This window comes from Anser anser (genome assembly GCF_964211835.1).
Source record: "Anser anser genome assembly, chromosome: 18".
Classification (NCBI taxonomy): domain Eukaryota; kingdom Metazoa; phylum Chordata; class Aves; order Anseriformes; family Anatidae; genus Anser; species Anser anser.
The window spans coordinates 7,015,011-7,038,442 of NC_139739.1; the positions used below are offsets into that span (position 1 = coordinate 7,015,011).

Sequence of the window (23,432 nt, forward strand, 5' to 3'; positions counted from 1 at the left end):
CAACATAACATTTTAATTAAAGTAACTGCACTGTGAATTTCCGTACCCAACAAACCAGATTAAAGATGAAAAAAGCCACCGAAACAGAGACATACTTTCAGGAGAACTTCCTGTTTACTGGGAAGCCACAGTCATTACGTGCAATGGTGCCTGCCTAGGACATTAAGGACTCCTGCTGATTCTCCAGGGGATGCTAAGCTGAGATGAACCCAGAGCTAGTAAAATCCTACCCAAAGTCTCACTTACGAACACCACCAGGAACAAACCAATTCGGGGAAAGAAAAAAAAATGCAATCATTCAGTTGAGCTATGATAGATATAGCCTGGGGACTGAGCTAATTTAGTCTGGGAACTCTATTGCTACGTTGAATTTGGGAGGAGGATTTCCCTCTTAAATCCTACATTCTTCAGAACTTCTCCAAATTATCATTAGGAAACACAGCTGGTGACACTTTCCCTCCAATTTATGGATACTTATTTTTGTGACAAACATGCACACTCCACATTCCTGTCCTTCCTCTCTTTATATACACACGCGTGTGCATATGGAAGCGCGTAAGGGGATGCCCGCTCTGTAACACTTGCTGTCTCAGACTGCATATTACCATAACAGTCTAACCTACTTGGATTTACACGGTCATTCAGAAAGTAGTAATAGGAAATATACTTTATACTAACCCTCCTATTTGTCTGCATTCCAAGACTGCAGTAGCCTTTGTTAAATCAATGTTACGAGTAAGATTTTCACAAGCAGCCTAGAAGCACATTTGGTATACTTAAATATATTTACACCACAAGTTTTATTTGGTACTAGACACTAAATGTTACATTTATATTAAAATCTCTTGTAAAAGTTTACTCCTTCGGCTTCTTCTTGTCCAAAGCACTGATGTATTTAATCACATACTTATTTCTTTGATGTTCTGCATTTAGAACTTTATGAATCTATGGAAATAAAAATAGACTTGTTTTGAAGAATTAGTTTCTATATGAAATGTTATTTGTCCAACAGCAACTTGCATGGCTTAGCCTGTTCTAACTACCGTGGAAGGGCTCTTTGCTTACCCACCAAGATTTTTCAAGGCTAGTGAATTAAAACTGCATGTAATAAAAATAAGTGGTGGATGCTTCCCCTCCTCGCCAAAGATAATATCAAATTTAAATGGCAAAGTCATTAAAGAAACATATGGGTGCTATACTTAAATAGACCATTGAAAGTACACAGCGTAAGAACTTAGTAGAGCATTTTTAAAGTAATTCAGAGACAAAGTATGTAACTTCCAGCTATAAACTAACAGCGTACTTGCGATACAAACACCTACCCATGCAGAGTTAATATATTTGGGTAAAACATAAAACCTGCTACACAGTTTGTGGGGACTCCCACCAGCCTTTAAACCCACGAACTCTGTAGCCTCCTTAACTTTGTATCTGTCTAAAAAGTGCTGACTTTGGACACAGAGTTTGGGGGAGCCTCCACGCATCCCTCCATCACAACCCCGCTGTTACCCCTTTTCCCTTTGCCTTCAGCCACGGACACCGGGCTTCCCTCCCCTGCCGGCGGGTGCTCGGGGCGCGTTCCCCAGGGACACGGCGGGACCCCGCGTACCATTGAGCTGGTTGTAGACCACCTCCTCCAGGTGGTCCAGGCGCTGCAGGATGGCCTCCCTGTCCGCCAGGCTGCCCGCCTTGGCCCCGCGACTCCTGGCCCGGCGCTCCGCGCTCCGGACGATCTGCACCAGCTCCTGGGAGCGATCCTGGATCCTGCAGTAGACGGAGAAGAGGATGATGCCCACGAAGACCAAGATGTTCACCGTCAACAAAGTTTTGATTTTCCGTGCCACCGCCATGGGAGCCGCGGGGGCGGCGGGGGGCACATCAAGGCGCGGCCACCCGGCGCCCGGGCGCGGCCGGGGCGCGGAGCGGTGCGGGGCGGTGCGGGGCGGTGCGGGGCGGTGCGGTGCGGGGCGGTGCGGAGCTGTCCTTCAGCACCACGGCGCCGCTCCCCGCCCGCCGGCGCCCGCCGCCTTCGCCCCGCGGGGGCCGCGCCGCTGCGGGCTGGGCGGCATCGGGGGGCCGCGGAGCCGAGCGGCTGCTGCCTGCCGAGCCGCCGCCTCTTCTTCCTCCTCCTCCTCCTCCGGAGGCGGTGGCAGCGGCTCCCGCTCGCCCGCCCTCGCTCTCCGCCGCCCCAAACGCAGAGCGCCGGTGCGCAGTGACGTGCTCCGGGCAGCTCATCTACATGCACACGGCGGAGCCGCCGTGCCGGGGCTGCAACCCCCCCCGGCTCGCCCTCCCCCCGACTTCCTTCCCCCCCAGCGAGGGAGCAGGGCCCGCTGCGGGCTTTTCGCCCACGGAGGCCACCCGTGGCCATTTTCTCGTCTTCGCCCACCCAGAGCGCGGCCAAGCCCTGCTGCAGGCAGCTCCTGGAAAAGGATGGGGTGAAGAGACCCTCCTTGGCTCTTCTGCAAACCCTGTGGGGACACGATGCCCACACCTCACCGCTGGAGGTGAACCGAGACAAGTTCACGTGCTCCCAGCTACTGGGAGAGCTGCTCACGCACCGCGAGCAGCAGCGTTGGCTGGTGCTCCTGCCTGGGAGTGAGATGGCTAGGACCTCTTCCACATGCAGGAGAAGTTCTTGCCAAGCATCTCCAAGTGGAGACAAGCAGCCCAGGCCCTTCCCGTTACACAGCCAGCAGCTGCCGAAGAGCTACCGAGATCAATACGCTAGCCACTCGTGGACACAAGGCAGCTGAGCCCTTTCAAGCTGGCAGCTTCTACATTCATTCCCACAGAGCGTTCCTCCCTGTATAACATCCCTCTTAGAAGGTTGCACACCATAATGTAATCCTAGTTCTGTTTGGTTTTGGTGGTGGTGGGGTTTTGGGGGTTGTTTTGGTTTTTTCCTCCCTTTCATCTCCCCTTCTTGATTTCAGGAGCTGCCAAGCTCAAAACCCAGCAAAACTTAGAGGCCTCACTGAATTTACTCTATCCTGGAAAGGCATGCTCAGGATTTCCTGCACTGTAGACTCTCCACCAGTGCCCTACTTCTGACCATCCAGTTGTAAAGCCTCCGGAAGGCGCTGAGGGTGCAGTCTGAGGAGATATGCGAGACCTATTGTGTTTCTGCCTTGGAGAAATTCTCCCCCTAGTCTTTTAGGGTTACTCTTGAACCCTGCACTTTGGAAAGATGAACAGCAGCAGAACAAACTTAGACTAGAACTTCATCATAATCTAATCTGGGGCAAAAGATGCCCCACCTTTCTGCAGCATCATTTCTCACTAAGAAGTATGTGTCTGTAGAAAACTCTATAGGATTGGTTACTTTCGGCAGTACTTTACTCTTAAACACACTGAAGTCTCAATACCTAAAGGCAGGGTCAGCTGCTCTCTCACTAAAGCAGTACTAAAACTCTCAGTCAGCTCAGCAGAAGCAGCCCTGAACCTGCAATTTTCCAGTGTTTTGATTATTTTATTAGTATTCTTATGGGAAGTCTGTCATAGCATTATATTTTCCTAGTAAAATACCATTTTGATTTAAGAAAACATATTGAACTAATGCTCAAGTGCAGCTTATTAGATGTCTCCACTGCATTTAATATATTATAGCAACACCTGCTGGTCTTGATATGGTTAAGAATCTGTTACATTAGTGTTTCCATTACAAACTCCAAGTTCACAAGCTGCCCAGTCCGGATTCAGACACACCAGCACGTAGTTTATCCCAAGAGCTGAAAACCACCATCTGCTACCGCCAAGACTTTACCAGTTTTGATGTTTTCTTTCACATCACTACAAGTTTTTAGGTATGACAGTTACTCCCTTTTACTAAGCACATGTTCTTAAATGGTCAGCTTAAACTGACTGTACAGCATGTGGAGAAGAACATCAGAATATACTTATATGACTGCAACCTTACCTCACATCATTCAAATAATAGTTCTTATAGATCACTGTTCACTCAAAGATCTCAGAAAAATTTACAAATGACATACTATTAGAGATGACTGAAGGATGGTAGAAGTGTTTTTGGAAAACTGTCAAGGTCAGAAAACATATTTTATTTTTGCATTGGAACAAACCCAAAAAGCTTTGAAATATTTTCACAGAAAAAGCATTCAACTGAAACCACTGTTTCCTGCCCAAAAGGATCAGGTTCCAATTTCTCCTCACTCAGAAAGGTCTGTATTGCCAGAAGAAAACTAGATCAAAATCAATATATGCAACATTTGGATTTCAATGAAAATGCTCTTGTTGAAAACATACCAATCAGCTCTGAGTGCTGACCCATCTTACAAATGGGGAACACGGAAAGGCAGTGGTAACTTTGCCCCAAATCAATGGAACAAGCCAGAGGCAAAGCCGGGATCCCATTCCAAATTGCAAATCCAGCTCTCTCTCCAGTAGGCTATTACTCTCTCTCATTGATTTTTACTCCTATTCGTCTCCATAGGGCTCATGTTTTCACTCATATCAACCAAGATGAATAGGAAGCTGCTAGAAAGAAACATCAAGATATTGTGTACTCCAATGACAGTCTGTAGCTGATCACAGTCACTGCTGTCTCTCTGCTATCACTGTCCTCAGTCAAAATAAGCACCTGGATGAGGAACAGATGGCTGAAGATGAAGATGATGTTAAGTAGCCAGAGGGAAAAACTCTAAAAACTAACCAACCAAATGAAAAAAAAACCACGAACCCAGTCAACATTCTAAAATAGCTGTCTGTCAGATGCACCTCCCGTAATGAAGTAAAGATGGCTTATTGCCTTGGGACACTCTTGAGCTGCTATTGAACTGTCAAGTAGCTAAGACTAATAATAAATGATAACAACAGCATATTTTAAAAAATAATAAGTGCATCTGTTGATTCTTGGTTACTGCAGAACATGTCAACTTGGCGTGAAGATGTTGATACAAAGGAAAACTTCAGTTGCTTCTGCATTTACAGTCCCGCTGTGCTTAGCTACTGTGGTCAGAGACAGTAAATTTCACTTCAAACAGCAATGAACTAAAAGATTTTGAAAAGAATCTTTAGTAAAGCATCCAGCTTGCCACCATAGTCTTGTCTATAGAGCCCATCAGAGAACCAGTCATGGCAACAGACTCCAGGTCAGTGTGACCCCTAGTTCATTTAGAGCTAGGGAAGACCTAAACCTCAACCAGTACAGGAGAACTAGATTATTATATTTATTTTACCAGCTAGTAAAAACTGTAGTTTGTGCAGCAACTGGATATGACCAAGATAATCATCATCTAGACACTTTCCAAGATCAATTTTTCCCCTAAAAGTGGGCAGAAAAAGTAGTAAAAAACCACCATGTCAGATTCTCTCACAAAGTACCATACAGATAGCAGAACCCTGGAATTACTATGCCTCTTCTGTTGTACAGTTCCAGGTATGGTGGGTACATACTCAGATAATCAAGTTATAGAATTTCAAGTTTTTTATGAGGTGTTTTCCATTGAAATTCAGTTTTAGAATCTCCGGAAGGTGATAAAGGAAACAGCTTGCTGATGAAATAAGTAAAATTTTACTCCTGGGGGAAAACAAGAAGAAGAGAAAGTGATTGAATAGTTGCTTAGAAGTTTTTGAAATTTAAAAAGTTTATGTTGAAAACAATATATATTTTTTAAGTTTATAATCATTAAATCATTCCCAATCACTTCTCCAAAAGGACACAGCAAGACTAATTTAACATATCTAAAGAGAAGTTTCTTTCTGATCATTCTACTGCATGACATGAAACTTTTGCAAGAATGAATAATATGTAGAAGGGATACTTTGAAGCTTAAAATACTTGAATGCTAGCTCTAAAATTAAACAAAAACAAACAAAAAAAACAGGCAAAATATTATGCCAGTGATGATCTGCAACTGCAGATTCCAGCTGCAGTTATTCATGCATCACCTACCATTTTCCTAATGAAATCCCAACTGAATTTACTAGCCACCCATCTAGAGTTTTAATATAGACTAATATTTTATGTGTTTTATGTTTTTAGTAGTATTTATCTAGAAGAAAACAGCATTGAATATATCAACAGTCTTAAGATCTGTTAAATTACTCAGACATACAGAACTGAAACCCTCATCCTGATGTGAAGGGGCATTGCAACACATTGAATAATTGCAATCTAGTATTTATGCAGCCTCCTTATCATATTTACAACAGATTCTGAAATAAGATTTGAACAAGGATTTCATGATCTTTTTGTGAACAATTAGCTAGCGAGTTTAGAGAGAAATAAATAAGGCAGCCTCAACTGTCTTACATTTGACATGTTTGCAACTGGACTATTACCTTTTCTGTTGCAGCATTGGAAAAGATAACAAGCTGCTGTAGTGGCATGAGAAGGCCAAAAGCCAAACAATTCCTCTTGCTACAAGACACTGCCAGGTCCATAAGACTGCAAGCTACCACTCTGCCCATATTGATGCAGAGGCTTTGGAGCATGTTCACGTTTGACCAAATGCTTATTATTGCTAGCATAAAAGTGCTGCGTCCAGGTTAAGGCAAAGAAAGGAATCCCCAGCCTGGGATCCATCTCACTGCATTGAAAAGACTGGAAGCCTAAAAGCCATAAGGGATTTCTGTGTGGTGATACTACACTGGGAACATTTAGTGCTGGCTCAGAAAGTAAAGGTGTATGATGACTGAACAGCCCTGAATATAATCAATGTCTACTTTACTTAGAACAGAATGACAACACAATGTGCTGGTGCTATGGTTTCAAGCAAGATGAATGTGTTTACTTTAGTAAAAATGACCTTTCTACTACACTAATTACAGACCTGATGCCATAAGCTTTTATTACTGGGGTCCCAATTACAGCGTGCAAAGACTTTCATTCATAGCCAGCAGACCCACTCAAAGCATTATGCACAATGCAGGGACTAAGTATGCACAGGATTAGCCTGGAGGTGCTGGATATTAATTCATCTTGAAGATGGCTTGAAATCCAATGAGATGCCTTAAAATTTGGGCATTTATTTCAGAAATTATGTATGTATATGTATATTTTGGCAGTATTAGCCTCATCGCTATTTCACTTAACGAATTACGGTTACACAGAAGTTCCTGAAATGGAATTTTCGGATGCTTCCTTCTAAAACTGCAGCAATTCCCACTTGTACATGAGGCAGTTCTTCAAACGTGCAGACTACGCTGTGATCTAGTGCCTGTCGCTGTGATAAGAAAATGCAATACCCATATATTCCTCATGTAGTACTAAAACTGCAGGTTGACTCTGCAGAGAGCATTTACGCCCAGCACAATTGCAGGCAGATCTGCTGCTTTCATGTTTGTGATATTGTGCTGATGACCACGCTGTAGTGAATAACAGGCAGATAAAACCCAACAATTATCTAAACATGCACTAAAAAAAAAAAAAACAATAAACCTGCCATTGTAAAAACAGAATAGAAATAACTGTCCAGACTAAAATATTCAACCCACATGCTTACATTTCACAAAGCTCTGACTTGTAAACATTACAGTTCTCACTGATTTTAATAAGAATGAGTTCAGCTCCTACTTTTGTGAAGTCCAACTGCAAAGTCTTATATCCACTTTCTATTATCCCTTACCGTAATTTCAGAATAGGTGCTTGTTTACTAAGGGCGGATTATCACCGTTCACCATAATCGAGGATTATTTGCATGGTCTTAGATTTACTCCATGCAACAGAAAAAATTGCCTCAGGACCCTTTCGCCCCCAAATGGCAGAATGGCCCAGTGTGTCTGTGCCTCAGAAAGGGAAGGCGATGGGGAGCTGCCTAGCAGCTGCTGCCCAGGGATGGCAGGTTGCAGAGCGATGGTTTTGGTAACCATCGTCACTTCCTGTAAGGAATTTCAAACGTATGATAAAACAAAGACAGTGAGCGACTCACATGCTAGAAATGAGTCTGAGAAGTTCTCAAGGACAGCTTCTAAATTTATGAGAGCTCTAGTAAAGAATATAAATGTGTAATAGATGTACAAATGTAATTAAATATCCAGTTATTACAGATACAGTAATTACCTCATTATACTCCTTGAAATCCATCTTTACTTACTCCTTTTGCCAGAAAACTTACAAAAACCTTCCTAAAGAGTGCATTGTTTGCATACTGAGACTTCTGCTTTTCGTGGTGGCCAATATTCTCCAATGGTTCCCTTTGTTCCCTCTTCTGCCGCAGTCACCATCTCTAGCCTCATACTCTGTACAGCCTTTGAAGCAGACACTGCTGTTTGCTAGTATTGTTTTATAACAATGATGCATCAACGGGGCTCCTAATCCCAGAAACAGATCGATCTTTGGGTCTATGTGTCAGTTGACAGATATGGACTTTCATCTGTGGTTCCCCCTTGGAATCCATTTGTCTCATTTCCATCCTTACTGTTACTCAGTCAGCCTTATGGTAACAGAATTTGCAGTCAGCTCTGCTATCAGTATTCCATCAAATATTATCTTAGGCGAAAATACTGCCCAGATCAAGTTATATATAAAGGCGTGTTTTTAATATAGCCGTCCTTTTAGGTAGGAGTCTATTTACTAAAAGTACCGTCAAAAAGAAAGGCTTTCTCAGGTAACAGCTCTCCTGTTGCACTGTTGGATGTTCTCCATTGGCACTAAAATAGCCAGCAGACCCCAGACAGGAGCACACACAGCTGGAACGACATTGCTCCCTGTCTGATCCAGCTGAGAGCTCATGAGAAAGCTGAGCATTATCACTGGCTTAGAAGAGTTAGAAAGATTTTTTAAGTTCATCTTTGGCCATCATCATCACAGTTCTAGTTCTGCAATGAAGTATACAGGCTTGTGGACTTCTGCAAGTATTTGCCAGGCTGATCCACTTGTAGGAAAAGAGCCTCATACAATATTCATTTACTTATTTGTCTGTGACTTCATGCACATTATTAAGACGTGCATGGCCCTCCAGCAAAATCTTCACAACAAAATTAAGAAACACAGCCAGTCATCATGTCAAAGTCATAAGAGATTAAATATTCTAAGTGCAGAAGCACAAGGGTAAATTAGTATTGTTACCTCCTGACCCCCAGAGCTGCACCCAGTGCTGGCTTTAAACAATAAAAATAATGAGATTTTTAGATTCCATTTGTTTTGAAACAACAACTGGCAGCTTGAAAGAAGAAAACATGTTTTGGCAAATAAAGTTGACATTGACATTTTTAGGAAAGACTAGCTATACAGTGGCTTGTCACGGGCATATCTGAAGAATCACTGCTGCCTCTGATGTATGATGTTTTTCACAGGGACAGTGCATGTGTGAGTAATAAGGAACATTTAGTGCAGTTTGTATCTGCCTTTATAAGAGACTTTCAGAATATTTAAATAGAAACCAAACCACTTCTAGCATTAAAGTCTTCAATTTATTTTTAAAAAATATCACCCTAAAAAAAAAAAAAAGATAAAAGCTGATTTATGGTAACATTCCATCCTGAAAAATATGCTAGTGAGAAGCCTTAACAGATGGATGTACGATGATAAAAACCAAACTCATATACTTGAATTAAATTTCCAAATATTCCAGTAAAGGACAAAGTCTCATTTAACACATTGACGAGGTTTTTTGTTGTTGTTTTGTTTTTAAACACATTTGAAATGATCCATCAGTAGGAAAAGAACATTTAAGACTCTATTGGCCTATGAAAATGCTTAAATAATTATTAAGCTGTTTCCTGTTCTAGACCACACAACTTCTCTAGTTTTCAGTTTCTTCATCTGAAAATTAGGGACAGCTTGCCATAAAGAAAGTGGCAGACACTGCTTTTATTAATCTTTATCTCAACTCATTCAGAGCCCATATACAGTTCAAAAAAAATAGAAGTCCAAACCCGGGAAAACATGGAAAACCAACAGATTTGTTACAGGCATCAAAAGGGCAACACGGTCAGTGGAGCTGGAAGTAGACAGAGACATGTAGGCGTGATGTGCACAGATACTCAGAACCCTTTTAGCTGTAGATGCTGGGAAAAAATTCTCTATTATTCATTAATCCTATGGAGAGCAGATATATCAAGCACTTTTTCCTCTTAATTAATCTTGCTCTGAGCTGTGAGGTTGAAGAGCTTAATTTATTTATATATTTACTTATTTTAAGGGAATTGTATTTCTCACCAAAACCCTTCGGTAACTGTAGGAACTTATAGTTTCTCTACAGTGAAGCTGCAGCCTCAAAACCTCTGGCCAAGCATTTCAGACTGCACGGGTCTTTAGTCACTGCATTGTGATACATAACTGTAGACACAGAACACTTGCTGCTTTTTATACTAAATGCAGGGAGATATTTTGTGTCTGTGGTTTGATATTCCCAAATATAGACATTAACACCAGCCATGAAGAACAGATCACATTCCACCTGTATAAAGGAAACACGAAACAGAAAGGATCAAGTCTGTAGTTTCCTTTATGCTATTTATTATTATCATGCAATTGGATACGTAGGGTATGATGTATCAGTTCAAAAAATTTCACGACATTAAATCCCTTTCTGTCCATTGAGCTGCTTTTGATTTACATAAACCAAAGCTCAGCAAGCAGTGCGGAGGCTGCCCAGCGCTGAGCAAAGCGTTTGTTGGTGCTGGTTATTCCCTTCCACCCCTCAGGCACAGCACCCCCTGGGAGGACATGCCTTTATGGAGCTTGGCATTGACCTACATCAGCCTAAAATATAGGGCGTTCAGCTGCTGCTTAACAGGGACACCGTTGCACTGAGCAAGCATTCCTGCTTGTTAGCATGCTCTGTTCAATACGATCAGCAGGGTACCCTGCCGGAGTACATACTAAAGGATAACTCAGGTGACAGACAAAGGTTATTCAACTTTTGACAAAAGGTGAGGGGAATTCTCTTGAAACAGTAATTGTCCGTCACAGGAAATACTGCAACTTCTTGAACACGGGAAAGAAGAAACCATAGCATGAATTGGATTAGGGGAAGAAGAAGGTAGAAGCGGGCAGGTTGATAGAGAGGGATCTAATGAATCTACCAACAGAACCTAGGGCTGATTGGACAGAAAACAAAGGACTAAAGCAAGAGAGTAAAACCCTCAAATTCTTTGGATGTGTCTGTAGCTAAAATAGCTGAGGCTGTTTTCCTCTGAGGTCTTAAGAACTTCTGGGGTCAGCACATGGATTGGGAACTTCTTTCCTAGAGCAAAGAAAGGCCGCAGAGGGTTTGGCATGGATTGCTTCCACATGAGAGCCAAAAAAAGTGACAAAATGGCAAGGGAAGAATGAAGTATTTCCAGGGGTGATAACATTCACTACCCTATGAAATCAGGCCCTCAAGTAATGTATCTTCTTAAAGGTCCAGAACCCAACACAAACATAATTATCATTGTTACATGGCTAACTGGAGGTAAACGAAGTTAATTGCCTGCTCAGGCAACTGTTCTGCAGGTTTGGCTCGAGGAAATAATATTTAGGAAACCCTCAGAATGGGCATACCAACTGCAAAGGTATCATTTCAAACACAAAGGGGGGTTGGAACTGAGATTAAAAGATTTAAAGTGCAAACTTGTAAATTAATCTGGTAGTAGGAGCCAGAAGTAACATTCACAGAACAGCTTTAACTAGTCACAGGCACAACTACTGATTACTATCATTCTGTTGATTAATTCTTCAGCCTGTATCTAAGAATCCCCTTTTTCCCCCGTGGCACCTGCCCAAACAGTTTTGTTCTCAGTGCTCGAATGGAGAGTTTATCTAGTACGGCACCCTGACCTCAACTGGGACAGCGAGATGCTGACACACAATGCATAGACAAGATAAATAATAATGGGCAGCAGCGATAAGAATAGCGCATCTTTATAACATTCCCTCTGTATGACATAAATGAATACATCAGATTACTCTTAAAATAGCCCACTCTAAAATTAGGTAAGTGAACACTGCCATGTAATACTGCAATAGTAATGCAATTGAAAGAGCTGGATATAAAGACCAGATTTAGCACTGAGAAAACCCTCTGCCTTGAAAATGTAAATTCACGTAATTGCCGCTAATTGTGCACAGCATCAGTGTAAATTTAAATATGAAAATTGAACAAGCAGTACTGAGTCTGACTTTCCCCAGGTAAAACCTTCATTTCAGTGAAAATCTGTAGAAGGATCAGTGAGCCTATGCTCTTTTACACCCATCTAGCTTTCCAAAGCATGCTGCAGGCAACTACGAGGATGATATGAAGGCAAACAAATCCCAAAGTCATCTCAAATGAAGCACAGTTCCTGTGGTATGCACAATAGTTCTGAGCAACGCCTTCCATCACCTTGCTCCTCACTCACACAGGTGCTGGACTTGCAGCACAGAGGACAACTAAAAAGAAAGATCATTTTTTACATGCAGCTGACAAGAGCACCTGTGCAGAGCGTGTTCACATCAGGGTTTTCAGGACTGATGCGAGTAACTGAACCATGGACTTCCAGAGATTACAGCAGTCTAAAAGTACTTAACTTGGAGCAGTAACAGACTCTCATTCCTGCGGGCACAACTGGGCTGTTGTGTCGCCAGTTGCCAATTAGGAAGTGCCCGGTCCTCTGGCCAACAGACTGAGCAGCATCCATTGATGCATACATGGCCCCTGGCTATTGAAGATGAAAGTCAGGTCCTACAAATGTGGTCCGCAAAAGCTTCACAGCTTTGCGAGCAGAGAGAAGACAGGCATGTAGAGCAGAGAAAAAAAACACTTGCTGGATGACATTTAACTTGTGCCATTTTATTTGGTTTTATCTTATTACTGCAAAGACTTGGAAACAAGGCTTTGGGTGTTTTGTTTTGTCTCCCTACGTATTTCCTTTGAGATTTTTACAAGAAGAAGTCATCTCATTTACCCACTATCACAGGCAGCTTGTTTGAGAGAGGAGGTCTTGGTTGATTCCAGTACTCACAAAAACAAACCAACAGATAGATAGACAAATAGATTGTAAAGAGCCTTAGCTCCACCTATAAGTCCTTACTGCTTTGCAACTCTTGCAACATCACCTTTGGGTCAGAAGAAAAGGCAGCATGCTGTTAATATGCCATCTGCTTCTACCAATGTATCCTAACCCATGGAGAGCAGTGCACCATTGAAACAAAGCCGGAGGTACAACGCCATACCGGCATTAAATCCCAGCCTGACAACTAGCAGTGCTACTGAACGACACCCAAAGGCAGGGTTCCACCTTGGGAAGTCTCCTTACCAAAGGAAGTGTTCAAGTCCCATTGCTGTAGCGTAAGTCAGCCTTAACGTGCAGAGAGTTACAACCAGAAAGAGTAACTTTTATCTACTTTTTGTCCTTTGATATCTCTCTCTGTCCAAGTTGGGGTACACTGCAGAAAATCTGATACTGTCTTAAAATGGCAACAGAAGTATCTGAATGTCTTTTTATCAACTCTTCTAAATCACAGTAAATCCTGTAATAGACAATTCAGCACTATAAAAATTCTTACCTTAATGGGAATTTGGGGTTTCTAGGGTGCAGAGAAGAGGAAAGAAAGACCCATTTGTTTTCAGGAGTTAAAATCTATATCTGATAGCCAACAAGGCACTAAACACTGCCATGATGGATGCAATTTGGTATGTGAGAGGAAAATTGCATATTCTTTTGGGAATATATTGTCACAAGCCAGCTGCTTATACTGGATTAGAAAAGGGAATTAGAAAATGCACAACCCAATTAAAAACTAATGTTTTGTTTGTTTCTTGCAGTTCTATTGCTCTTTCAAACTAATTTCTTCCCTTTTTCATTTTTACTTAATTTAATATTAATATTGATATTCACAAATAAATCCCAATGTTCATGTCTTTTTAAAATGCCTCTTGCATTGGTTTTCACACCGTGGCCTGATCCTGCAGTTGTAAGTGGAGATACGGCAGTTTCCAACAGCTCAGGACACAGCTTAAGCATTCCTCTGCTGACACCCGTGGGAGAAAGACGATCTCCGAACACCGTGAACTTCCCATATCATCGTACCAAAATGTCAAGGTGCTACAGCCTTTCAAGCAAGACAACCAAAGGAATCTATTTCCTTTTCACACAGTTGTAAAGAAAAGTTGAAAGGAGGATCATGCTGGAGGCAAGACAAAATAAGAATTTTTGTCCTGCTGTGTTCTTCTGATAGCACAGGTTGGGAATAGAATTGGCATAAACAGAAGCACCGTTACAGTAACTCTACCACCATCTAGAATGGACCATCAAAATAACAAAGACAGTAGCAGTTGGCATTCTAAAGCAGCACTGAAATTCCAGGCAACCAACAGTAAAACCGGCTGCAAGAACCAATGCAAAAATTACAAAACACTGATCTCAGATTTACTAGATTTGAGGGCAAATTCCCTTTTTCCAAAGTCAAAAATAGAACAAAACCACATTGCATGACTTCAGGCAACCCTGGGGTTCTTTAAATTTCCTATTGCTCTTAGAAATAAGAACTATTGTGAAGATGCAAAGCCCCAACTCTTCCTTGTTGAAAAGAAAGAAGAAATATAGTTATTAGGTTCCTTTAAAAGCTGCGATTTTTTTTCAGCCAAAAAAGACTGTGGCACTCAATTTATTCTTACTTTCATGAAGCATCTTACACGATTAGATGAGAAATATAAACTTTCTGAACCAACTTGAAGGAAAAGATTAACAATCAGAAAGGAAGAAATGGTGTGTGTGGGGGGAAGTGGTGTGTGTGTATGTTCAGGACTCCAAACCTAACATCTTGCAGTTCCAATAAATCTCCTTAGTCTTCAGATGAACGTGCCCTATGGTCACACCTGTGACACTTTGAATAGTTTCAATTCCAATAACTTTTCATTTGGGGAAGCCAGACTTGTAAAGACCAAGGACTCATTTAACATTTGTGTGCTTGGCAGTTTGTTTTTTGTCGTTGTACTTTTTTTTTTTGGTTGATGTTGTTTTGTTTTGTTTTTATTATTTATTTTGTTGTCGTTATTGTTCATTTCTGTTCAATCTCCCCCGGCTAACAGAGCTGTACTCTAGCTAGGCTACCTGCCTCTGCAAAAGGGTTCTTGGTGTGCTGGAGATCTACAGCATCCTGAAAAGCAATTTGGTGAATTTACAGAGTGTGATGCATTTGAATGTTAGATTGCAGAATTCCCTTCATCTTTCAGATTATTCTTGTTTTATGTTTGAAGTCAAGAAAGTCAAGGGAAACTTAATTCTCCTTTGATTAATAGCAGCTGTGGATTGCTTACCTGATTTGGGGCAGATTCAATCATTTCCTCACTGAAAACAAACTAAGTTTTTTTTAAGGTTTGCACTTAGAATAATGGTTGTCTGCGTTTTATAGTATTATGCCACTATATTTTATTAGAAAGTATTAGTCAACCCTTATTTCCTGGAAGTTCACCAGTGGTGTGCTCATATGTTGTCAGAACAGAGCAATGACTCAACAGCAGCCTGTGCTAAAGAAACATGGGGGCAAGGGGCTGGCTATCCTAGGAGCTGATTTCATTCATTGAAAAATGTAATTTAGACACCCCAACCTGGGCCAAAAGCACCTACTGCATTTGTATTTTTTTCTTTTTTTTTTCTTCTTTTTTAAATAAACTTTACACTGGTTAAAGTACCTTGTTTCAAAATTTTCACGTCTTTCCACTCCTGGTTTTATATTTTTGAATGACAGCTGGATATGGAGTTCACCCAATTCTGACGCTAAAAAAAACTTTCAATTTCTTTTCACTTCAGGTGAAAAGCCTAAACAATTAATTTGGAGTCTGGTTATTTATCTTCACCAGTGTTTCCACTTGTTCAACAACAACAAATCAATTATTTTTATACCTCCAATTTCCCTACTAAAGTTTTCCCTTTTTAAATTTAATAGGAACCAGCACACTCCAAAATAACCCAACTCTGATGTGGGACTTAGTGAGAAAGATGCTCAGTTCACTCAGTTCGTATAAATCAATACATCTTTACTGAGGGACATGAAGCTGTGTGCTTTCTTGCCAGGCCGGGAACTGACCCATTTTTATCAACTCATTTGGGAAATGACTTTTTTGTTTGTTCAGGTGTTTCATTATTCAGAAATATTTAGAAAAAAATGTAACTATGGAGAATATAAATCGACCATTTCCCTTAAAAAAAAAAAAGTGCACTGCAACGCTCAAAATATTAGAAGATAGGGACATCATGTTATACAAAAATAGGAAACCTTGACAAAAGAGTAATGCTTTGAAAAGATAAAGGGAAGATCAATATGTTCCATCTTTATAGACTCTCATCTTGTATTCTCCTGTAGTCTCAAGTCAAAGCCTACTTTTGTCTGTAGTCTAACAAAGGGTATCGGTGTTATGAAATGTACAGTAGCTCCTTCTTTATGCTCCCTGATAACTTGTCATTTATAATCAGTCTGAAATTCAAAACAGCTTTTTCTTTACCTGCCTGACTCCCGTTGCAGAACAGCTCACAACTAGCCGCAGTATGCTTCCTTGGTTCCCTGCATTTAGAAGGTTGTTTCCTTTGTTTGGTTCCTCCCTGTGAAGCTGTCTAAATGCACTGCCAACAATGGTCAGAGCAGAGTGCGGGGTGAAGAATAAATCCCTTTAGCTGATGTAAGAGGTACTGCCATAATTCACCGTACAGTCAGCTTAAAGCTGTGTTACACATTGAATAGAAAAATCCACCCAAAACCTCAGGTGAGGATGTGGTGCATCAGTCCCCATTCACTGATAATATTAGGTAAATGTTTACCTTAGCTAAAGATCTGGTCTTCACTCTTCTACTGCATAAGTCATAGTTTCCTCCTTGTAAAATAGGGATTTTGTGTTCAAAGGCGGAAGCAAGCAAGGCAAGGTAGCAAAACCTCAGTTAAGTCGGTCCCTCACTAAGGGCCAAAGCTGCAGAAGGAAACGCCCTACAGAACATTGTCCTCCCCAGTTCTGCATGCTGGGCTAAGGGGCTCAGGGAAGACGGAGGTTTTCAAACGAGACCTCCTAATTCGGGGTCCTGACCTGCTGCCCCCCAATGGAGACACCGCAAGGCATGACATGCGGAAGGCACAGAGCTCCTGCAGCTCACCGAGGGCGTGCTGTGGCACATCTGCGCCAAGGATGTGCTGTCTTGCAACAAGCAGCTGAAAACTGAGGCATCCAAACACGGCGGCCGTGCCTGGAGATTCAGCTTAGCGGCCTATTTTGTGTTGCTACTGAAAGTTATGGAAGGGAAATGTAAAACAGGACTCTCAGGGCAAGCGCAAACCACAGCTGCATAGCAATTTAAGAACAAAGCTCGTTACCTGTCTCAGAAGTACCTAGATGTGACAGCAATTACGTGTATTTAAGGAGACACTGTTTTCTTCCTTCTTCACCCAATTATCTGTATTTAAGATGTGCTTCTTTACAACAAGTCATGCAAGATGGAAAATGAAGTACAAAAATCCCACTTGCTTCTTCCAGCATGACTTAAAATAGCTTCTCTGGAAATGCAGAGTCCCTGTGATATTCCTTGGTGCCTCATTCAAGAAAGCTTTATGGAGTCCTTCCGCGGCAGGTACACTGTACCACCGTCATTTCTGCCTCTATTTGTAGCAAGGTTTTCGTCTCCAGTTAAACAGCTTCAGTGTTCAACCCTATTTCAAGTATTTCTGAAGAAGTTAGGAAGAAAAAAAGGGCTTGGTCATTTGGTGCAGCAGTCTGGGAAGCAACATCCCTCTAGAAGGTCATGGCAAGGCAGCTTGCTGGAGAACCAGCGTGCTGTCCCTCACTGGCTCCACAAACAATTCACTCAAAAAAAAAAAAAAGGGTTTCTCTTCAAAATCAGACTAACGTTTCTTTTTATTACGCGTGACAACCTTGTGGTTAATTAACAGTTAGATAAGTAGCAGACTGAACATTGCACAGAATAAGAAGTGTGGTAGCAAAGGGTGCCAAGGACTTGTGAATATGTTCTTTGTCTCCTGAAACAGCTGAAAATACAGGAATCCACAATATCGGACAGCAGAATGTAATTCAATCAAAAAAAAAATCATTGAAAAGGTACTTGACACTTCTAGGGAAAATAAATCCGACTTTTAGACAGAGTAGACAAAGTAATTTTGAATTTAATTTCAGCATTCAGTGCTTATCAAAGCTTCTTCCTTGATTGTGTTTGGAGAGAGAGGAAACTAAGGAGGATGTGGAATTTGCATAGAAGTTCTTGTTTTGTTTGTGAGCCTGCAAACCCGTAATTGTAACATCTGGGATTGCCAGGAATCAGAAAATTCTCTTCCATACTGGCTCTGATTACAAAATCCCAGCACTTTCCATTCATATAGAAGCCCACAGAAGTATAAGGTGGGTTTTTCTAATCTGAAAAATCAGTCAAGACTTTCTCCTGCTTGCTTCCATGAGTGCAATCTAAGGAAAGCAGTGTGCCTACACCATCCAGAAGGCAGATGTTGAGCCTGGAGCAGCACCAGGACTCTTGTATTGTTTCTTTAGCAGAGGCTGTAAATCAGACACTTGCTTTATCCTGACATAATTGCATTCATTACGTGTGTTATAGCAGATAAAGAAGTAGCCGGCAGGATAACAGAGTAAATGATGCCCATAACCAGCCTTCAACTTGCAAGCACAAAAAAAAAGCACTTTTGGAAACTCAAAAATCCACCAGATTAAAGCTTGAGTTCTTGATAAGGGAGCAGATGAATACTTGGAGGAAATGCTAAAAAGAAAATCCTTTTGCTGCAGACAATGAACTGCTATGAGGACTGAAACCCATTTCTTATCTTCCAGTGAGTTTTTTTTTTGTCTGGATGTTATTAGCACAGCATTCCTCTGATCATTTGTAAATGTCATTTATAAATCCTTGCACAATTGTTCTCTGCAGAGTAGATTACAGGGTCCAGTCTTCCTTCTTTCAGCTTGCAGACCATGCTCTGTGTTTAATAAGGATGTTGCATATTGTGTTTTTTTCCCGTTTATGCTTCAGTGCCTATGACCCACGCTGCAGAATAACGAACCGGGTTGTCCACCCAATAAATTGATGAACGTGTGATATGTGAAACGCAGGGGATCACACTTCCAGTTTGAAAACTTGAGCTCATTTTCCTATAGAGCTTTCTCCAAGTCACCACTGATTCTGGGTGGATCAGAAAAGCGGGCGGATCCCAGAGAGAACCAGCTACAGAAGCTCCCAATGCCAGCAGTCTCCTCACGCACACAGAGATTTCTGGCCTTACGAACAACAACAGCTGTTTACACAGACCAGATTCTTATCTGTGTTCAGTCTCCTCGCAGAAGTAGTAAGACAGACCCAAAGGAAAGTTTGGTTTCGATACAATGCCAAGAGCTGCCCAGTTCTTGACCCAAATGCTACCTGCAGACAGCCCTGAAATTCACGCCAGTAACATCCGTTAAAGGAGGGCTGGACGTGGCTTCTCTCCATTCCCACTGAAACAAAGAGCGAATGCTGCCCCATCACTGCGTCTGAACGGCAACCAAATGGGATAAGGAAGACAACGGACATGGCAAATAAAGCTCTTGTGGTGCTGCACTGTAAACAGGGCTCTGTGCTGCCTTCAGTTGCTGCATGCGTCTAGGTACCTAAAGCACAGTTTAACCCCATATAAACGGCTGATGTAGAATTCATCTAGTGTTTAATAACATGTTTGTTGAACTTTAAAATTCCAATAAACATGCATCGGATGTACCTGAGAAAGTCAGAATCAGAAATAAATCAGAGCTATAACATTTATTGGTACATAAAGACTGCACCAAAAAAAGGCAGATGTTGCGTGCTTCTACTTGTAGCTGTACAGTGCACTTGTTTCTAGATATTTTAGAGGACAATGGCAAATCCTGAAACGATGCCAGCTTTTTATTAATTTCTAAAGAGGAAACAGAACTCCCCCTGTTGAATTAATTAATTTCCTTCAATTCACACAACACATCTCCTTCTGCAGAGCTTGAGATCAAAGAAAGGATGTCTTAAATACCGTCAGATATGCTTTACATTTTGCAGCGTGCTATCTGCTAGCTTGGTTTCCACCTCTCTAATGAATCTTTCACTTTGTAATCACATCACACAAGGACTACAATAAACACTACACAGGAATAAAGGAAAAAGAGGACTGAGTCCAATGTAGAAATCAAATAAAAACCAGTCGCTACCTTATTATTGCCAGTCTGGAGCTGAAACAGCAGAAAATCTCCTAAGAACTACCACTCGCAACCTCCTCAGAACACAACAATGAACAAGCTCTTTCAGTATTGGCACCAGTACCATTTTTTCCAAATGAATCCAAAGCCAACTGGGGAAGCAGGTAGTTCTCGAACGCTACATGCACTGTCCTTGTCCTGCACTTGGTAGGTGACGTTTGGGTCTCTTTTGGTGCTGCAATAGGATGAGGTCCAAGCCAGGCTTGTAGCTGCTCCCCAGCACGCTCCAACGGCATGGACCTGGTGGAACTTCAAAGTAAATAAGCCTACGCTCACCACACAGCTGACTCCAGCCCAACGCAGGGAATTATGCCATGTTTGCCAAAATATTAATGTGTGTTATGCTTCAGCGTTAACTAAAAGCATTTCTTAATCTATTGCCTAATCCAAACAAACAAAATTAGTGTAATTGGAGAGCTGTGATTACGAATACAAAGCATAAAGAGAGGCAACACATATTGTCTTGTTGTCATTCCTATCAGGCAGCAGCGTTCAGTTAGTTCTGCTCCTTGCAGGCTGAGCATACTGGTATAATGGATGGCAACATTTATCATAACAGCAGTGCAAAAGCATCAATTGCTTGATGAATTTATTTGTTCCTACCCAGAAGTGAAGCTATGATTGGACCACTTTATAAATATCAAGCTGATGTAGACCTGGTCTGTTGCTGTTGATTGTACTTAAAGGGGTGGGGGGAAAAAGGGAAAAAAAAGACCATGATTGAGAGGCTGGAGGTTGAGTGAAGAGACAAACCTTTCTGATTAGAGGAAAACAACCATTATTTTACCTACTATTAAAAAAAATATATCTAACACGCTTAATACATCCCTGATCAACAGCTGCAATAGTAACTGCTGCATAGTTTAGTCCTTTCTCTCACCATTTTTTTTCTTACAAAACCACAATATTCCTGGAGGTAGAGAGCTGTAAAGAAAGCATCAATCTCCCAAACCAACATGACAAGGCCCCTGGGCTTAGCAAAGCAAAAACATGAACCACATCAAATTCCTATTTTGTGAACTACTTGTCTTGCATAGAGAAATGTGGGGCCATATTCTCTTCACCATGGCACTCTGCAGTCGTTCAAACCTGTGCTATTTTTCCTGGGTAGATTCTGCACTTTTTGTGAACAAATGGAAGTAAACCCAATGGGAAACAGGTCCAACGTCTCTAAATTTGGTAGTTATCCAGACTCACTCTGTCTCTAAACAGGTCTGAAAATCATTGCTTGAGATGGAAATGGTCTGTGGCACTCAGTCTGCATGCTAATAAAGTATGGATGTTTTTCAAATATCAGTATCTAAAGAGGAAAAACAGATAAATTCCCTAGTTAGTGGCTTCCACTGCCCTCTGAGAAGAGCAGAGTGCAGCAGTGGCAGGAAATGCAAGTTTTGAACCCCCAGTCACTTTTTGGAGCAGTCTCCATCCAGCGGACACCAGAGCCAGCAGTTTCATCATAGCAATTCACAGACTGAGAAACAACACAAAAGCCATTATGGGCTGCGGCGAGGTGCAGAGTTCATCCTTAATGAGATCTTAAAGCCTCATAACTCACGAGATAGCATAATATCGTAAACCAGATTTTAAGAAATCCCAGCGCAGTCAGGCCTCATACAACCACGCTCCACAATTAACAACTCCATAGGTAAGACTTTTAAGTCAGCGCTCCAAAACTGCTGAGCACAACCACCTGCCTTTGAGCTATTTGCTTAGCCAGTGGTTTTAGGAAGGGGGAACAGAAACCTCAGAGGGAGAAAACACAGACCCATGGTAGTACATAAATATATAGATGAGGAAATCAGCTTTATGTAACATTAAAAAAACAAACCAACTTTGTACTCAAGGCATAGCACAGAAAAGTACTTAGGCTCCCAGTTCCTTCAGCTCGGACTGTGAGCTGTGACTCTTCCATATGGTGTTGGTGCAGTCAGATGCTCACAGACACAGCCAAAGGCTGAAGAGCATCGAGTCGGCAATGCTCCCCAACCCTGCCAAGCCCCCCCACTGACTCCTGATGCATCCAGTTGGGGACATTACACACCCCATGGACAACTGGACGACAGCAGCAAGAGCTGCTTGGGGCACAGATGCTCAACCCTGCCAAGGGATGAATGGGGAAATGGATGGCTCTCAGGCACGAGACTCCTGTTTTCAGGGCAGCTAACGGAATATATTAACATTGCCTTTAAATGTTAAAAATTATTAAAATAGAGGCTTATTGTAGAAGCAGGCAATTAGCATTTTCTACTACCTGGAGAGATACATTATAGACTTTTTAATAGGCTTGGCAGTTGAACTGACACCTCTGATTGGCTTTCATTCAAGGGCTTTGGTGGTGCCACACGATGCAGGTCTCAGCTGCGAGCTCCCAGAACACGCAAGGGCACTTGCTCACTTGCTTTCCTTGCCAGCGACTAGGTGAACAACTCAGGGCAGACTTTTTGTTGCTCTTTCAAATAACAGCTTTTGTGCTCAAACGTATCACCTTTTGAGGCACAAGTCACAGTACCAGGACAAGGAATTGCAAACTTGTCTTGCAGTAGACAAGGCTTTAGGGCACACCGCTGTTCATCCCAAGGAGCACGGGGTGGTGAGCACACACCATCAGCAAGGTTAAATAGAACAGGTAGGGCAGAGAGTGTAACAACAGTGACTGGATCAGGCCCCAGGCAGAAATAACTGGGCTTTCTGAAGCACGTACTGGCATCAAGAGCACAAAAGTCACCACATCTCTTTGGTTCTTACACTCATTAATGACTCGGGAGCTTTAGAAAATTCCTGCTGAAACCTTTTAAATTCCTTCCCTAAATAAGCTGCATCTACCTGCAGAGAGCCATATACAAGGCACTTTGTTAGAGAGCTGGTACAGTCTGCGAAGGTGAAAGGGAACAGGCGTGCCACCTCCTGAGCATCTGCAGGGCCAGACTCGTTATAAGCTAAAGGCTGTTTTTAGGAGTGGGGCTTGTTCTGTGCTCTGCGCAGCACTTCAAACTCATCGTCAGTGTCACGCAAACAAAGAGCAACAAAATAATCACAGTAATAAAACGCTATTCTATCTTATTAAACTGTGCCTGGAAAATTGCAGCAGAGCTTGCTTCTGATAAGAATGCTGGGAGGCCTGAGAAAAGGGCAGATTAGACAGATTTCCAGCACAAGGAAATAACCCAGCAAATCCCACTGCATCCAACTGCTAACTTCACACACCCTATGGAAAATCGGATGGCAGCAGCAAGAGCTGCTTGTGGCACAGTTTCCACCCTGCTCGTCTGCAGAGCGCATGAAATGAGTGAGTCAACAACG

General features: G+C 42.0%; 1 protein-coding gene across 8 annotated transcripts in view; it reads right to left on the reverse strand.

Annotated features, from left to right (window-relative positions):
- GALNT9 (polypeptide N-acetylgalactosaminyltransferase 9) overlaps positions 1-23,432 on the reverse strand; it is a 301,612-nt gene that overhangs the window by 139,409 nt on the left and 138,771 nt on the right. Inside the window, exon 3 of one of the 8 annotated variants that reach the window (XM_083804020.1) lies at positions 1,610-1,764. The exons of 6 other annotated variants lie outside the window; for them this stretch is intronic. Coding sequence is in view for 1 of the 2 variants with exons in the window: in XM_083804010.1 (XP_083660136.1) it covers positions 1,610-1,850 (241 nt within the window). In the remaining variant the exon portion in view is untranslated. Of the gene's footprint in view, positions 1-1,609; positions 1,997-23,432 lie in introns of those variants that run through there. One more of the 8 variants, XM_083804010.1, reaches the window with a different exon arrangement.